This window comes from Pituophis catenifer, unplaced genomic scaffold, assembly GCF_029215685.1.
Source record: "Pituophis catenifer annectens isolate HBS135680 unplaced genomic scaffold, rPitCat1.0.hap2 SCAF_2, whole genome shotgun sequence".
Classification (NCBI taxonomy): Eukaryota; Metazoa; Chordata; class Lepidosauria; order Squamata; family Colubridae; genus Pituophis; species Pituophis catenifer.
The window spans coordinates 61,129,055-61,146,620 of NW_027256882.1; the positions used below are offsets into that span (position 1 = coordinate 61,129,055).

The 17,566-nt window shown below is 35.3% G+C and overlaps 1 protein-coding gene across 2 annotated transcripts in view; it reads left to right on the plus strand.

Annotated features, from left to right (window-relative positions):
- LOC139312246 (contactin-4-like) overlaps positions 1-12,459 on the plus strand; it is a 248,694-nt gene extending 236,235 nt beyond the window's left edge. For both annotated transcript variants that reach the window (XM_070936863.1, XM_070936862.1), the window contains 6 exons: positions 2,389-2,623; positions 5,314-5,429; positions 6,504-6,690; positions 7,645-7,757; positions 10,579-10,747; positions 12,359-12,459. In XM_070936863.1, coding sequence (XP_070792964.1) covers positions 2,389-2,623; positions 5,314-5,429; positions 6,504-6,690; positions 7,645-7,757; positions 10,579-10,747; positions 12,359-12,459 — 921 coding nt within the window. The remainder of the gene's footprint in view (positions 1-2,388; positions 2,624-5,313; positions 5,430-6,503; positions 6,691-7,644; positions 7,758-10,578; positions 10,748-12,358) is intronic.
- The last annotated feature ends 5,107 nt before the right edge of the window (positions 12,460-17,566 follow it).

Here is a 17,566-nt window from a genome sequence, read left to right on the forward strand (position 1 = left end):
CCTAAACTAACAACCTGCCCCCTATCTCTGGGGAAAAGGCCAATTTCCATAAGGCCACCAAAGTTGAGCTGTCCATACCTTGGAGGTGGGTTATGTGGGAGACATGGCAGAGAAATTCCACTTCCTAGGACCCAATGGATGACATTACTCACTGATGGAATGCAGAATCTACCAGATCTGCTGGGATAGGCAGAAACCATTGGGAAGAGGAAGGCTGATAGGATGAAAATTCTATATGAATTGCATATTATTGGAAGCCAGTGCATCTCACACAGCGGTGGTATTTTGTAGGTAGTGAATCTAGTGCTGCATATGGCTCTGTTATTTTTCCACTTGCATTGCCTTAATCAGTTCACTTGAGAGCCACTTTTTTTTTTTTTTTTGCAAATTACTTGTTGATTAATGTTCTTAGAAATTGACATTCTGGTATTTTTCCAAATGTTACACAGCAGAAATCTGCTAAACCAAATCCTTTTGCCACTTAACCTACCTTGAATAAGCCCCATGTATTCCATCTTTTATGCATGCCATTCCTTTATACAAATGCATGGCACAAGGTACACAAAACAGACAGCATGTAGGAACCAAACAAGGATGAATAAGTGGGTAACTAGTGACACTTACCAGCCATTGAAATTCAGAAAAGCATTCAGGTATAATACAACACAGCAGAAAATCTTTATTGCTAGCTGTTTGACTGTGAGCTCAGAAATGAGCACAAGAATCCTAACTGTCCAAACCTAAAATCCAAAGGAAAATTGTTACATCCCACACACAAAACAAAACAATTTAAGCAGAAGTCTTAGCTGCTCATAGTTAATAATCTCTGCAAGTTTACCAGCAGGATGAAGGAGCCAGGGCTGTTGGCTTTTTCTCTTAATGATATAAAGAGCAGGCTTATGTGCTGTCCAATTAAACCAAAAAAAACCCAAACAATCGAAGTGATGCATAAAAATTAGCATCAAAATATTGAGGTCTATATTTCCAAGTTGGGTGAAGTTTTATCCTTGTGTAATTCATAGAATTAGGTCTTTGCTCTTAGGGCAAACGTAATAACTCTTTTGGTAGAGAGGCTACTAAAAGAAAAAAATTAGAAATAAAATAGCAGTATCCTACACCAAATATGGGATGATCATATCAGTTTTATCACATTCCAGAACAGCCAACACTGTTTTAATCTTAAGAGGTACACTTTATTAACTTCTATTTTCTGCCATCTACTTCCAAGTTTTCACATTTTGATTGGACCTCATGGAATTCCAGCAAACCTATTGACTATTCCTTATTTACAGGATTAATCATGCTGTAAAATGACAAGATAATTGGTTACTTACTATCAGTCCTTCCTAGATCAAAACTATAGAAGGACAGGGTGAACACCATACTGAAACAAAGAACAAGGCGGCATACTCTCCTCTTAAATTCTGTGCTATAAATTTATTGAGTAGACCAATATTTCTCAACTTTAGTAACCTTAAGCTACGCACATTTTAACTTCCAGAATTCCCAGAGACGCAGGACAGTTGTTATAGATAGCGCAAAGGCTAAAGTAGAGTTGATGATTGATATTTTTCATCCTAAAGTGGTTCTCATCTTCTGCCTAATAGTTCAACCAACCTTGATTATGTACAGTAGATCTTCATATCGAAGAAGAACTAGCATATACTTCATGGGAATGAGAATATAACTGATAGAATTTGGGGGGGGGGAACCTAAGGCATAAAGTTTCCATTTACTGTAAAGCATTGCTAAAGAACCATAAACATTTCTAAGCTCCACCAAGATGCTTTTAGAAAAACCTAAGCAGTTGCTAAAGCTCTTTTCTTACTCTGCTTCAAAAATACTGTAATAGATGCCTTTCTCACATTTGTGACTTGGAGCTAAAGAAGGATGCTATTCAGCTATTGTTGTCAAGAATTGTAGCTGCTATATAAAGGAGAAAGTAATCTTCCATCTGCATAAGCAGTTTATTCGATTCTTGAGTATAACCTTTACTTGGATCAAACCACAGTTAGCGCATTTATGGGAGATAATAAACTTACAATTGTCTCTTCACAGATGGCTGTTAGATGCATCGGCCTTGATTACTAACTGTCTGTAATGTTTATAAGTATAGTTTGTTCTTCTTCTAATTTATACTATTTTGGGACTAAAGCCTTTTCAAAAAGCAAATAGACTATTAAAAGGACACGAACAGTCTGAAACAAATTAGCAGTAAAACATAGGATGCTTTTAAAATTGAGTGCTTATTTCCTTTGCCAGGAAAAAGTGTTCCAGGGTGAACTACTTAGTTCTAGTATTTTTTTTTTCTGGGATAAATGTTACTGTGCCTCTTAACAAGCACAAGCTACTCATCAACCTGTTTCCATGTTTCTTCTCTTGGTATAGACAGTGCCAGAAGAGTTACAGAATGGAGGAGGCTTTGGCTATGTTGTTGCCTTCAGACCAGTTGGTACCATAAGCTGGATGCAGACTGTAGTGGTTTCACCAGATGCCTCCAAATATGTGTTTCGGAATGAGAGTTTACCTCCATTTTCACCATACGAAGTTAAAGTTGGAGTGTACAACAACAAAGGAGAAGGTCCTTTCAGCTCTATCACCGTTGTTTATTCAGCCGATGAAGGTAAGCCTAGCCAAATAATCTGGCAGTATATGATAAGCTGGTTGTTTTCGAAATGGCCTTGCGTCCCTCTTATTGTTAATGTCCACATATGCTGCTAAGAAATGGCATGTACCCAATTTTAGCTTTCATTCTCTTGTAAATTAATATTAATCATGGTGACATTTTGTTTGAAGAATGAGATAATTCATTCGAGACATGCATTATGTTACACTGCTCATTGAGAGGTTTAAGAGGACCTTTTGGGTCAAAATATTTTCACAAATTAAAATGTTAATTTCTCATTTTAATGCTTAATGGCACTATTATCAGTGTTGGCAGCACATGCAGTGGCATGTTTGCATATTAAGTTTAAACCTATTCCGAAATTACATGAGGATTGTGATAATGTTTTGTAAACCCTTTTGATAATTGCTAACCCTATTTTATGTGTATGTATGTGTGTACATATAAACAGATATGCATAATTAATGTCTGTTGAGCATTTATTCTCTGAAGAATGGTATTGAAATTTAGCACGAATTAATCTTGTCTAATTATAAACTATTCCCTTATCTCACTATAGCAGTACATTTTTCTCTAAATTAATTTTAGCAATAAAATCTTACTTGATTTTTTGAACATAATTGGATAATCCCCACAATGGAGATAATCATACTCAGCTGTAAATCATAATCTGAACAAGTTCAGTTTTTAAAGACCTGAATCTCATCAGAGTTTCAAATTAATCTCAAATACAGTTTTGTCTAAACTCAAAGTCAGGTTTTGCCTAAAATTCTGAAGATTGGCTGGCAGTCAGATTTAAAAATCATCAGCCTATCTCAGCCTGATTATAATCATATTCAAAAGATCTGAAAGCTGAAAATAATCAGGATTTACTAACTCTTCTTCCTGAAAGAAATCAACCCTGACTGTCCTTTGAAAGGGCAGATACTGAAGCTGAAGCTTAAAACACTTTGGCCATCAAATGAGAAGAGAGGACTCATTGGAAAAGACTCTGATGTTGGGAAAGATTAAATGCAAAAGGAAAAAAAAGGATGGCAGAGGATAAGATGTTTAGATAGTATCATTGACACAATGAATATGAATTTAGGCAAACTCCAGGAAACAGTGTAGGACAGACGGGCCTGTTAACCTTGATGCTTTAAGTCACAAAGAGTCGACATGATTTAGGTACTTAACAACACTAGCTCCTCTTTCAGTTTGCCATTTTTTGTTTGTTTCTATAGCCACACATAGTTTCATGAATGCTTATGAATTCAACCATAGGATCTGTACATTTCCCTCAACTTTAGTTGTTTTTAAAACATGTTAACATCCACCTAATCAGGTAGAATTTAGACCAGTAGTTCCTAAAATGGGGCCCATGCTTTACAGGGAGGGAATTTGATTTTTAATGGGGGCAATTGGAACCTTGTTTAAACCAAGTTAATGGCCTTTTAGGCTTCCTCCTCGTAAGTAGGAGTCATTTTTTGAATACTAAGAATTATACGTCATCGGGGGGGGGAGAGGATCAAGATTTTAGAGATGCTTAGGTGGGTCATGGCCAAATAAAGGTTGGGAACCACTGTTTTAGACAGATATTAAAGTGTAACTGCTAAATAATGTAATATTATTCTCTACTCTGCTGTTATGTAACATTTACATAGCATTTAATGTGATTGAATCCAAAAGATGGTAACAAGTCTAATTTGAGTTATAAATTATGTTAGAGATGATGGCACCATTAAAAAAGAGGAAACCCTAATGGGCAGTGATGGCTAACATTTTCTGGACTAAGTGTCCAATGTCGCATGCGTGCCCGAACCTCCAAAATGCAATGTGTTTGCGGCCCCTGTGCATGCACCCTGCCCCGTGCATGAATGCACAGCCCCCTGCATGTCCCCACCCCCCACGCATGCACGTGAAGCCCTCCAGCATGCACCCCACCCTCTGTGCATGTGCGTGTGGCCTCCCTGCATGTGTCCAGTCCTCCACGCATGCACGGCAGAGACCTGAAGACCAGGTGGCTGGTGGGAGGTACGTGTGCATGCACAGCGGAGCTAAACTGGAGCAATGGCTCACATGCCCACAGAGAGGGCACTGCGTGACACCTGGGGCACACGTGCCATAGGTTCGCCATCATGGCTATAGGGTTGTTGTTTTTTTGCCAATTTTCATCATCAAACCTATGAGTAAGAACGAATCACTTTGTTCTTACTCTTAGGAGGATAGAAATAATTTGTTCTTGGCCTCGTAGTCTGTAAATTAGAGATTCCAGATTAAATATTACATAATGTTTTGATGTGGCTTAATTAGAAGTTCCTTCTAGTACAGCAATGCCCAACCTTTCTGGTACCAGGGACTGGTTTCAGATGAAAAATTGTCTTCAATTTTTGCAGACTGGGGAGGATGGTTTATGCATAATCTAGATCCCACATATGTGCAGATGAAGCTTCGCTCACTTGCACGCTACTTGTGCAGCCCAATTCCTAACAGGCTACAGACAGGTACCAGTGAATGAGGGGATGGGGACCCCTGTTCTAGTAAGATGACTGGGTGCTATGCATAAATACAATTTTCAGAATTCTGAATAAACCAGGTTCTTAGGTAGCCTAAGGCCATTTATACCTGATTTTATCTTAATGGATTTCAAAATTAGTGATATTTATAGGTGTCATGACACTACAGCTAATTACGGTGTTATTTTCTAGAACCCACCAGAGCTCCCACCAATGTATTTGCCAAAAGCCTTTCCGCTTCCGATATACAAGTCTTTTGGTCTTTGCTGCCAGAGACCCAGAGTAAAGGAAGAATACAGGGCTATGAGGTAGGCGCATTACATTTTCATTCAGGGTTGTTGGGTTTATAATGTTTTATCAGTTTTTAATGCATGAAAAAACAATTAACAAATGAAATAAAAAATCTAATTGCTATCAATAAGCTTCAGAACCATATGGCTGCAGTTCTTAATGCATCCTACTACAAATAAAAATCTTAGATGTTTCAATAAATGCATAAATAATCAGCCATTTTGCTACCTCCACAAATTCCTTGAACTATGTAACCTATCGTCTAAATCCCATTTTGTGTACGATATTACAAATGTTGTTTTTCCTCTCATACTCACAGGAACACTAAACAAATATTATTTTAATTAGATTAAAATAAAATAATTAACTAGAAGTTAAAGTGGGAAATTTTACTTCTACATCCTGTATCTTGAAAACAAGCATTTATCAGAGCATCAAGTGATATAGACAAGAAAGTTGTTGGTTGTAACATTTGCTAGAAATTGGTTGTATTTTTTTCATACATGAAATAAATATTTAGAATGGCTGCTGCCTCCTGATATATAGGCCTTATGAAGATTTAGGTAGAGCTGAGAAAGTACTAAAAATAAATTCTTCAATAACTGAAGTTGTATTATTATTAAAGTTGTATTATTGAATTAAAATTGAATAATGGCAAAATCTCTTGGTAGTAAAGGTATTAAGAGCATACATCTCGTTTGATATAAAATAAAAAATGTTTATCCCTAATTTTAACCATCCATCAAGAATCCAAGCAAATATGAAAAGGAAGTTCCTTGCTTACACAGGGCATATGAACATTGAAATGGTGCAACTAATTGGCCCAAAACAGATTTGCCCCAAGGAAATGATTAACTTGCTATTAAGATGATAATAATAATAGCAATGTTCAAAAGAGATGAATTTTAACAATGGTATTTTATCAATTACAAATTTAGTAGCATCAATTTAAACATAATGGGTACATGTGGATTCCTTTAAAATTTAAACACACATTTCAGGGAAACTTTCATCTCTTTGGAATTGTAATGCAAATAGTCTTACATAGCTATAGATTTCAAATAAGAATATATTTAAATATGCGTGCATAGGTTAGATATTGGAAACATGGAGATAAAGAAGAGCAGGCTGGAAGAATGAAAACTATGACCAATCAGACTTTTGCAAAAATCACCAACTTGAAGAGCAGTGCTTTATACCATTTGGCTGTCAAAGCTTACAACACAGCAGGGATGGGACCATCCAGCGCCGTGGTCAATGTGACAACCAAAAAGCCACGTGAGTATGGTGAATGGGGGAAGACAGGATTTTTATTTCAATTATTTCTCTTACAAGTGTTATAGGGACCAGCAACTCTGTCACTAAGCAACACGGTTGTCAAGTGCAACCTTGTGTGATCACACTGTCTACAATCGCAGTTGCAGCAATCCCAGTGGCCATCATTAGATGAATCCTCCCGTTGCCACAACCTGAGGTCACATGATTACCATTTGCAATCTCCTGTCAGTTTCCATAATGATCAGGGGTGAAATACCTTTCCCTACCGGCTCGCAAATGTGAGCACACACACCTCCTCCACGCATGCGCAGAGCCTTCTGCTATGCACAGAGGGTCAAAAACAGGATGAGATGACATCCGGGCGAGTGGGTGGAGTCTCCTGCCACTGGCGCTACCGGATCATGCGATCCGGATAGATCTGGCTGAATAACCCCCTGCTAACGATGTTCCTTGTTGAAAACCAGCAGTGAAGGTTGCAAATTGTGATTACATGATTGTGGGACACGACAATGATTGCCATTCTACAATGTTCCATCTTTACGTCCTCCTCATTCAGCACCATCATAATTTTGAGCAGTCATTGAATGAGTGTTCATTCAATTAGCACTACCTGTATTTTAATTGATTATACCTGTGCTGCTATTCAGTCAGCCTTAATTTTATAATTGTGACATGGAAAATTAAAAGCTGACCAGGGAAAATAAATATTTGTTTTCTGTTCGGAACACGGCCTGCTCCCAACTGTCATCAGTTTACAGAATTGTGTTCTGTTTTACTATATATCTGTTTGTCACGTTGGATATGCTGGTGAATTTTAATACATACTTTTGTCTATTTGTTATAAAATATACATCTTCAACTTAGAGCACCTGACATACATTACAGATAAATCTATGTTATGTAAAAAAAATGTTGCTTCTTAATAATAATCAAACTTCTATATTTTGAATTCAGCTCCAAGTCAGCCTCCTGGAAACATTATATGGAACTCATCAGACTCTAAGATTATACTGAACTGGGATCAAGTTAAAGCACAGAATAATGAATCTGAAGTGAAAGGATACAAAGTAGGTAATGGGCAGGAAAACATTTGGTTATTTGTACAATTAACATGAAATAATTGCAAAAAATAAATCTCATAAAAGAATCGCAATGAGTTAGTTCACTTGAGCTGTAATCCTTATGTCCATTACTAACTTTCTAATTAAATAATTTTAAAATGATAAAAGCTAAAGATTTCACCTGTCCAGTCATGTCTGATTCTAGGAGTCGGTGCTCATCTCTGATTCACAGCCAAAGAGCCAGACGTTTCTGTGGCTGGCATGACTGTGTACCAAGGACATTCAGAATGCAGTTATCTTCCCACCAAAGCGGTTCCTATTTATCTACTTGCATTCACATGCTTTTTGAACTGCTAGTTTGGCAGAAGTTGGGGCAAGTAACAGAAGTTTACTCCATCATGTGATACTTAAGTCTCATGGCCAGCCTTCCAAACAAGGCTAGTGTTGCCGTCATGTCCCTTATTAAAATAATTGCCACTAAATATATCTAGGAATGTAGTGGGCCCCTAGCAAAATGTTTTCCTTATGTCTCAGTGGCATTAAAATATTATTCAAAAACAGGAATTAGTACTTGGTAGTTTGTGCAGCAAGTACAAATCCTACAAAATAAAGTTGCCTAAACTAGTCTCAACTTTGTGTCATGGAAGCAACCTTCTATTTTTTTTAATCAAGTTTTTTATTTTATATTACATATACATATCAATGCGTGAACAGTGTGATACCTGGGTGCCATTACAGTACAGATAAGTAGTACTATTGATCATAGTTATCACATTCATCCAGCTTATATATTTCTAGTAGTTATACACATTTATATCAAATTATAATCTTTCATTATTTCATATTGTTTAAACATACATATTACCACCATTCAGTTTCTAAACCTTCCTCTTACCTTGCACTTGTCTTATTTTATAAAAATGTGTCTATTAATATTCCCTTTCTCTTATTTCTGTCTTTATTCTAACTTTTATTCATGTCACTATTGTATTAAAAGACGTTCCCTTTGTATTGCACTTTGTATATACACTTTGTATACTTCATTATTTCATTGTTCAGTATTTAAATATACAATTCTAATACCAATCACAATATTATTTAAACATGTAAATTAATTCTATTCATATTCTTTACATTCTTCCAATCTATATGATTCCACTATTAATACACCTGTTTATATTAAAATATGTTCTTTTCTTAAATCATTTTATTACATTATTTCACTTTATTATTCCACTGTAAATCATATTACTTAAACAAACTCAATAATACCATTATTTAATCTCTAATTTTCCTATTTTTAATACTTAGTTCTTATTCATATTTCCCGTATTTCACTCTTTGAATATGTTTATATTTAAATACTATCTTTCATTGTTTCATTATTCAATGTTTCAATATACTATTCTAATGCCAATCACTATATTATTTAAACATACAAAATAACTCTATTCATATTCTTTGCTTTCATCCAATCTATATAATTCTAGTATTAATACACATGTTTATATTAAAATATGTTCTTTTCATTATCTAATTGCTCAACGTTTACCAAGCACAATGTTATTTAAACTTACTTAGTAATTCCATCATTCAATCTCTAATTTTTCCATTTTATTATTACTTTTGTATATGTAAAGGTATATATACACGTAATCCCTCAATCTCTTATTGAACACATTCCTATCTCTGTTCTAATTTCTCTTCCTGCCACCATTATAAGAAAAGAAAAGAAAAAGAAAAAAAAAGATTTTTTCTTTCTTCTTTTTCCTATCCGCTTTCTATCCATCATCTCTTGTTCGCATCAATATTTAATACTTATTCTTTTTTTTTTTAACTTGCCTCCCATATTCTTCTCTTAAATCTTTATCTCGGTCTGTATCTGTGTTTACATCCTGCCTAGTCAATCTAAGTGTTTCTCCCATCCCTACCTTCTTCCACTGTCTAGCTTTGAAATTATCAGCCTGGACCCCTGTCCTTCTTCCCCAAGTTTCTTCCTGCTCCTCCCGTTCTCTTTGTAGACTTCTTAGAATGTTTCCCCCCTGGTTTGATTCATGAAACATTATTAATTTTATTGATGACTCCTCATCTTATTTTCGTTGATTCCTCAATTCTGTTTTTCCCTCTATTCCTTCTGGTAGCTCCTTCCTTTCCTGGGCATCTTAGTCATTGCTCATTGTCCTTTGTATAATATTTTCCAATTTATGATCTATGCCATCCATTAATTCCATAATCACCATGTTCTTTCTGGCGATTCTGGCGTTCTTTATAAGGATATAACGGTATCATATCCTTTATGCTTTGAAACATCCAGTCCATCTCGTTCTCCTTATGTTGCATCTTATCTTGTTTTAATAAATTCCACTTTTGTTCAAACCTGAGGTTACTCTTCCTGAGGTGATTATGTATACATTAATCACAGTTCTTTATGTTCCATAAGTAGTCAGTCAGTTCCATTTACGTGGTCCAGGGAGTTATTCAAGCCTCTTTAAGTCACCTCTATAGATTCAATCATATCATTTAACATTCAGGGGTCACTTTAATTAAATGTCTATGGAAGCAACCTTCTAATCAGCCTACAAAATTCAGAAGATGAGGGATATCTCCTTTTAGACTTCTCAAAGCTAAATGAAGATAAGAACAGCTTTAAGAAATAAAAGCATGTGTCAGACGTTTCTTCTAATCTACAGGAAGACATAATTTCCTATAAAAAAAGTCACTTGCATTATAGAACATAAGATGCTTTGGACCTAGAAAAAGAAATTATTTCTTTTACAGTGTAATTCTTTTTACACACTAATTTCCCTTTATCAAATATATGTTGCAGGTGTTCTATAGATGGAATAGACAAAACAGTATGTCTATTATAGAGACAAACAAAACATCTGTGGAGCTTTCATTGCCCTTTGATGAAGATTATATCATAGAAATAAAGCCAATCAGTGATGGAGGGGATGGCAACAGCAGTGAACAGATTCGAATTCCAAAGATAACAAGTAAGAGTATTTTGTTTATGGTATTGGTTTACCTAAGTATAAAGTACACCAAAATGGTGTATCTAAATAAATTTGTTCTTTGAGAAAACGGAATGCCTCGGAGTTCAATTTGTGATGGATGCATTACTTGGAACCTGACATTTGAGCCAGTTAGGATTGAACTTCCAGCTATGGGAAGGGAAGCTGCAATACTGCATTCTAACCACTGCACCACTACGGCTCCATATAACTACTGCCTTACCATGGCTAATATTGGTCTTTCCATTTGGCATTACAATCATGCAGCAAGACAAAAAGATAGAGAAAACATAAAGATATCAATTTTAAAACATGAAGATGTCAATTTTAATGCTAAAGCAGGGGTTCATGAGAAATTAGCCTCACCCTCCTCCCTCTTAGCTAAAAAGACAAGCTGAAATATTCTTGAAACACCACACAACCCAACATTTCAATTTGTCTTACAGGTATTCCTCAATTTATGACCACAATGGAGCCCAAAATTTATGTTGCTAAGTGAGATGTTTGTTAAATGAATTTTGCCCCATTTTACGACCTTTCTTGTCACAATAATGAATTCCTGCAGTTGTTAAGTTAGTTAAGTGAATCTGGCTCCCCCATTGACTTTCCTTGTCAGAAGTTCATAAAAGGGGATCACATGATCCTACGACATTGCAAAGGTCATAAATATGAGTCAGTTGCCAAGCATCTGAATTTTGATCATGTAACCATGAGGATGCTGTAACAGTCATAAGTGTGAAAAATGGCCATAAGTCCACTTTTTAAAATGATGTTGTAACTTCAAACGGTCACTAAATGAACTGTTGTAAGTCAAGGGCTATCTGTATTTGTTTCATTTGTCATTGAGTTTTAAGGTGAAACTATTCATTAGACCAGCGTATTTTTCTGCAAGGACAGAATAATGCCCGTTTTAGGGAAAATAAAAACGTATCTAAAATAATACTGCCAGAAGAAAATTAAAATGAAATAGGATCCTTCATAGTCACTGCCTCTTTTGCCTCCAACAAGGGACTCTGAAGGTATTCAATTGTGCACATTGAGCTATTTCCTTACTCAACAGATTTGTTGTCATAACAATGAGCAGTCTTGTTATATTTTGAAATTCCCTCATTGATAAGACTTTGTGAACTAGAAACATTTTCATCAGATCTATGAAAAATATAGGTCATGTATGAAAGGTTATGAAGAATCTATCCTTGCAGTTACTTCTGAGAGAAAAGTAGGAGTAAACTATTTTCCGCAATGCTGCTAGAAAAACCATGTGGATGTCTCCTTGAAATCAAAAGAGAATGACTTCAAACTTTCTTTATCTTATAGAGTGAAGATAGTGAAAATGACCACACCAAAAAAAAAAAAAAATGGAAAGCTGTACAAGCTGTTCCTTAATTAGGATGAAAAAGGATAGCAGTGGAAGCTTGAAATAATCTTTTCCCATTTAGACATGATATGCATGTTTTGAAGTCTTTACATAAAAGCATTTTATCTAAAACAGCTGTAGGGAAATGTGTGCATGACATCTGAGGCAGAAGTTTCATTCATTTGTTCAGGTAAAGCTGTGATATATTAAAACATCTTGATTTCTTTCTTCTTTAGATGCGTATGCGAGGGGGTCAGGAGCTTCAACTTCAAATGCTTGTACGTTGTCAGCCATCAGCACAATAATGATTTCCCTCACAGCGAGATCAAGTTTATGACAAAAAATACTGAAAGGACTTCCTGTTTATAATATAACTAAGCAACATTTAGCTAGTTGTTTTGAAGCCACCCAGTACTAAGTAATATTGTTGTTCAAGTACATCTTACTACTGGAAAAAAAATGTTTTATGCTTCTCTAGGAATGGCATTATACAGTACTTCCTCAAAGCAAATATATCTTTGTCTGAAGTTTCCTTGGAAACTCTGCAATGCACTGAAAACATCTGTAATACGATGTTACCAAAGCAGTTTACATATGTCCTTATATGCATATTTTTATTATATATTTAGTGTTTTATAGACTTTTTTAAAGTTAATATATGATGTAGATACTGATTTCTTTCCCCCCCTCTGCTATGAAATGCTATTGATGACATTATCATTGCATAAATATATAGTTTGGAATGTTTCAGGCCAGATGGCCATAATTGTCAGTAACTGATTTTAAATTGATTGTATAGGTTGACAAGAATGCACAATGAATTTTTAGCTTCAGTCCATTTTTCCAGGGGTGTGTGTGTATATGTGTGTGTCTATTTGGACATGGAAAATATTCCCACAGGTATTTGATGAAGCCTGCCTTCTCCTTCAGGCCTAAATTTGCTGCACTATGCGCAATGCTTCAAAAAAACAGAATCACTTATAACTCAAAGCTTCCATTGTGGTTCACTCTAATTCCCTCTGAAGAAGAAAGATAACTAGATGCTAGATAACCACAACGAAGCCTAAATTTTATGCTCCTTGCCAACCAGGATAGGTATCTAGAGAATAGGGCAGGGTAAAGAGGCAGACAGAGAAAAGAGAAAAAATTAGTATAGTAATATTTCAGGATCTCCTTCATATATGCAGAATGGGATGAATCCTGCCACTATGGACGTACAAGACTGCCTTTTTTAATCAGATAAATAAACTACAAGTAAAACATGCTATGCGTTTAGGTTTTGTGAAAGTTCATAGCATTCTTTCCTTTACGGATGTTTTGGTAACACATAACACAGATTTTTACCTGAATGTACTGATTTCTATAAAATTGAACAAACGTTAAATTATCATTCATTCCTCTTAGTGTCATCACTCTTAATGTAATGAATGCCAGACATTGCTACTGTATAGTGAAAGACAAGTTTCTGAGTGTGGTGAAAATCTGAACGTTATCATTTCAACAATTTATGTTAATCTTTTATTTAAATAAATGAATGACATTCTGCATTTTCACCATTTTAATCATGAAATCTTGAAGACTTTAAATGCTGCTTTCTTTACTAAATAAATTTATTTTGACAGGTACATGTAACCTACAGTTCTTTATAGATTGATTTCATAAATTACCTGTGTTCTATATTGATAGGATCTTGCTTGGCTGGGGTCATTTTAAAAGTCTGATAAATAATATTCTACAGAATTTTTCTCTAAAATTACTTTTCTTTTTAAAAGCAATTTGTATGTCTAGATATCTCATTGAATTTCAAATAGTTTAATTCTGGGTGTTCTGAATATCAAGGTTTAACTTTCAGGGTCTGTCACATTTACACTTCTATCATGCTGATAAATCCCCAATTAAAATCTGATAAATGAATTTAAATCTTCATAATGCTTTTTTCATGCTATTGCCATTCATTGCAGTAAAACCAGTACTGGAGCAGAGTTTGTTAATACTAATCCAGTGGCTTGTAAATGCATGTAGTTGCTGTGTTGCACCTACAATCTGCTTGTGCAGAATTGTCTGCATGCACAAGAACACTGGATAATTGTCAAAAATTGCAAAAAAAAATATATTAATAGAAAAAGATTTTTGTTACTATGGGAAATATTTTGTAATTATGCTCAGATGAAACAATAATAATTAAAATTAAAATGACTTTTTAAATTATTTTCCCCAACTTTAAAAATATACTACTGAAGTTTATAATTTGTCCTTGATAGTTTAAATTTTCCTCTAACTTCTCTCTTTTGCTTCCAAAACATACAAAGTAACTTTTAAAACATTCAAAATATATTTATTAAGTAACTCATAATCTGGTTTCCACTTGTGTAAGTTAGGGATGTTAATCAGAGAAATATTGTCAGTATTTCAAGCTGTGTTCCTTTCTTTGTTTGATATGGTTACTTCTATGTAAAAACAAAAACAAAACAAAAAAACCCACAAAAGAAAGAAAAAAGAAAAAAAGCCTATGTAGTTTTTCTCCCCAGTGTAAATGATATTTATCAGTGATCTAGCAGATGTAATCTTTTTTAAAGTTATTGGTAATAAATATCCTGTTATTTGTAAAGATTCTTGTCTCTGTGAATATGTTGCTTGCATTCTTATTGTTTTCAGTAAGGTTCCATGGCACCTTGATTTCAAAAACTTACAGAAAGTGCTTGAAATATTTCTCATTTGTGCTATAAACTGAATTGTGAAAATGCATTACACAGTGGGTTGTACTCAATATTTGTCAAAGCAATTCTAATTATAAACACTCATGGAGAGCTGAGGTCCCATTCCTCACTGAAAAGCCATAGTAATAACATCAAGAGGCAATCCAGAAACATTCACAAATCATCATTTATCAGAGGCTTCTCTTTGGAAAATTGTCCTGCTATAAACTAGAATAATCCACATGCAGATTTTGCAGATAACAATGATGAGGTTTGCAGGTTCAGTATAAATCAAGGATGTCAAACTGGCAGCCCGCAGGCCGGATGCATTACATGCAGGCCATGCTCACCCCGGCTCTGGAAAAGCAAAAAATGTTGTGATACGTCACATGATATGACATGACACGATCGAGTTTGATACCTGTGGTATAAACCCAATCTAATGAAGTCTACAAAAACTCTTTACCTTCCCTAAAACCCTAATATTGCATATTGTTGACTTGCAAAAGAGAAGAAAATTCCTTAATTAACATGGTGACTATGGGAGGAGACACAGGATTACCTCACAGTGTTAGTGAGGAGCCCCCTACTCTTTCCCCATCCCACAAATATGACCTTTTGCTTAGTTTTAATATCAATTCTGCTTAGACAAGCCAAATGTTCCATTATGTAGACATAGAGAAAGCATGTATATATCGTGTTGGAAAACTGACTGGATTAGACATTTATGTAAAATAGAAATGGAATTAAGAGGAAAGGAATAATCATATAGGGGGCCCAAATGCATCTATATGGTAATCAGACCTGGGAAAAATTTATGTGCCATCCATCTCATCTAGATGAAATTCAGTAATCCAAGGAGATAAATACTGGCAATAGGAATCTTAACCTTCATCCCCTGAATATGGTTGCTTATCATAACCTTGGCAATCATGGAACATGGTGGCATTGATATATCAAGCCAATATAACAGGTAGTGAAGTGATAAAAGATTTACAAAACAATTCTTCCAAGAAGTGCTATGTGGAAATATAATGCAATATCTTTTGCATAGAAGATGTTACCAACCTAGGGCCTTTCTCCCTTGCAGTCCAGATGAACAACCGGGGAAATTTTAGATGTTGATGAATTATGGTTTACAATAGACGCAGCCAGTATAAGCATAACAGGAAGAGATGGTGGTGGCTGTTGCAGAATAGTTGGAGGGCAACATGGTTCCTTGCCTATGACTTATAGTCTCTGCCAGATTTCTTACAAGATTCAGTGCTACACTATTTCTATACATATATAAGCTTTGCATGTAAGTTTTTTGCAAATTATGACATATAACTTGTGTAACGTTGTTGTAACAGTAACAAGTTGGAAGGGACCTTGGAGGTCATCTAGTCCAACCCCCTGCTCACGCAGGAGACCTGTACTAGGGATTTGAACCGCCGAACCGCCGACCTTTCTGATCGACAAGCTCAGTGTCTTAGCCATACATACATACATACATACATACATACATACATACATACATACGTTACATACAATAGTTTTGTGTTCCCTTTAGTTGTTTGAGCAGTGTATAAACTACTGTATGTAAAGAACAAAGTATTTAATAAGGCTATTTCATTCATTCAGATCTCGGATGTCTTCTGCTTGTGTTCCCTTTATTTTTTTGAGCAGTATATTTGAATTTATTACCCAATGGACCCTGGGTACCATATGAAATGAAAAAAAATATATAAAAACATCAGAACAGATGTGACAGCTCAGACTATAATAGCCTTATAAACAGGAAAAATCAAACAAAACAAAATAGGGACCCTAGACAAATAATGCAACATCAAGAATTATTGTTAGTAATCAATAAAAATAACTGAATATTTTACATTATTATTTTATGTTACCAATTTTTCGTTGCTTGACTCATAAGCATATATTTGTGACATTTTGATCACCTTACTGATAAAGTGCATTGTGCTATGCTGTTTCTACTCACAGCTGTTATACAAAATCCAAAACAATCCTTATCCAACTATTTCTGAACCATTGGCATCTCAAAAGATGTGCAGGCTTCAATTCCCAGAATTCACCAGACAGTCTGGCTGGGGAATTCTAGGACTTGAAGTACAGCTATCTTAAAGCTGCCAAGGTTGAGAAATGTTACATACATTATTTGAATATTAAGACTTTCTTGACCATATATATTTCTAGCACCAAGAAAAAAATGTTGCAGTTGGTATCTATATTGAGATCATACTTATATGCTTCCAAAAAGAGGCCTATTAGCAAGGAATCTGGCACTGAATGACCTAATTTATCTTATTCAAATGAAGATTAATTTCATTATAGAACTACAAGTAGGAGTATATTAAATCATTTTTTCTTCAAAGACAGTAAAGCTCTTTGACCTACTCTCAAGATCATTTATTTTGGGTTCATTTTTTTTTCAGCCTTAACCTCTGAAATATATAGTTGGCTCCAGTGAACACACTGGCATGTATTTATGTAGAGTTCACATACTCAAATCATAGCCTAACAACTTCCTCCACAAGTTGTGAATGCTCCAACACTGGAAATCTTTAATAAGAGACTGGACAACCATTTGTCTGAAATGGTATAGGGCCATGATGGCAAACCTATGGCACGCGTGCCAGAGGTGGCATGCAGGGCCCGCTCTGATGGCACGCAATCTGTTGCCCCAGTTCAGATCCACTGTGTATGCACGTGTGTGTGCGCCTCACACCAGCCAGCTGGACTTTG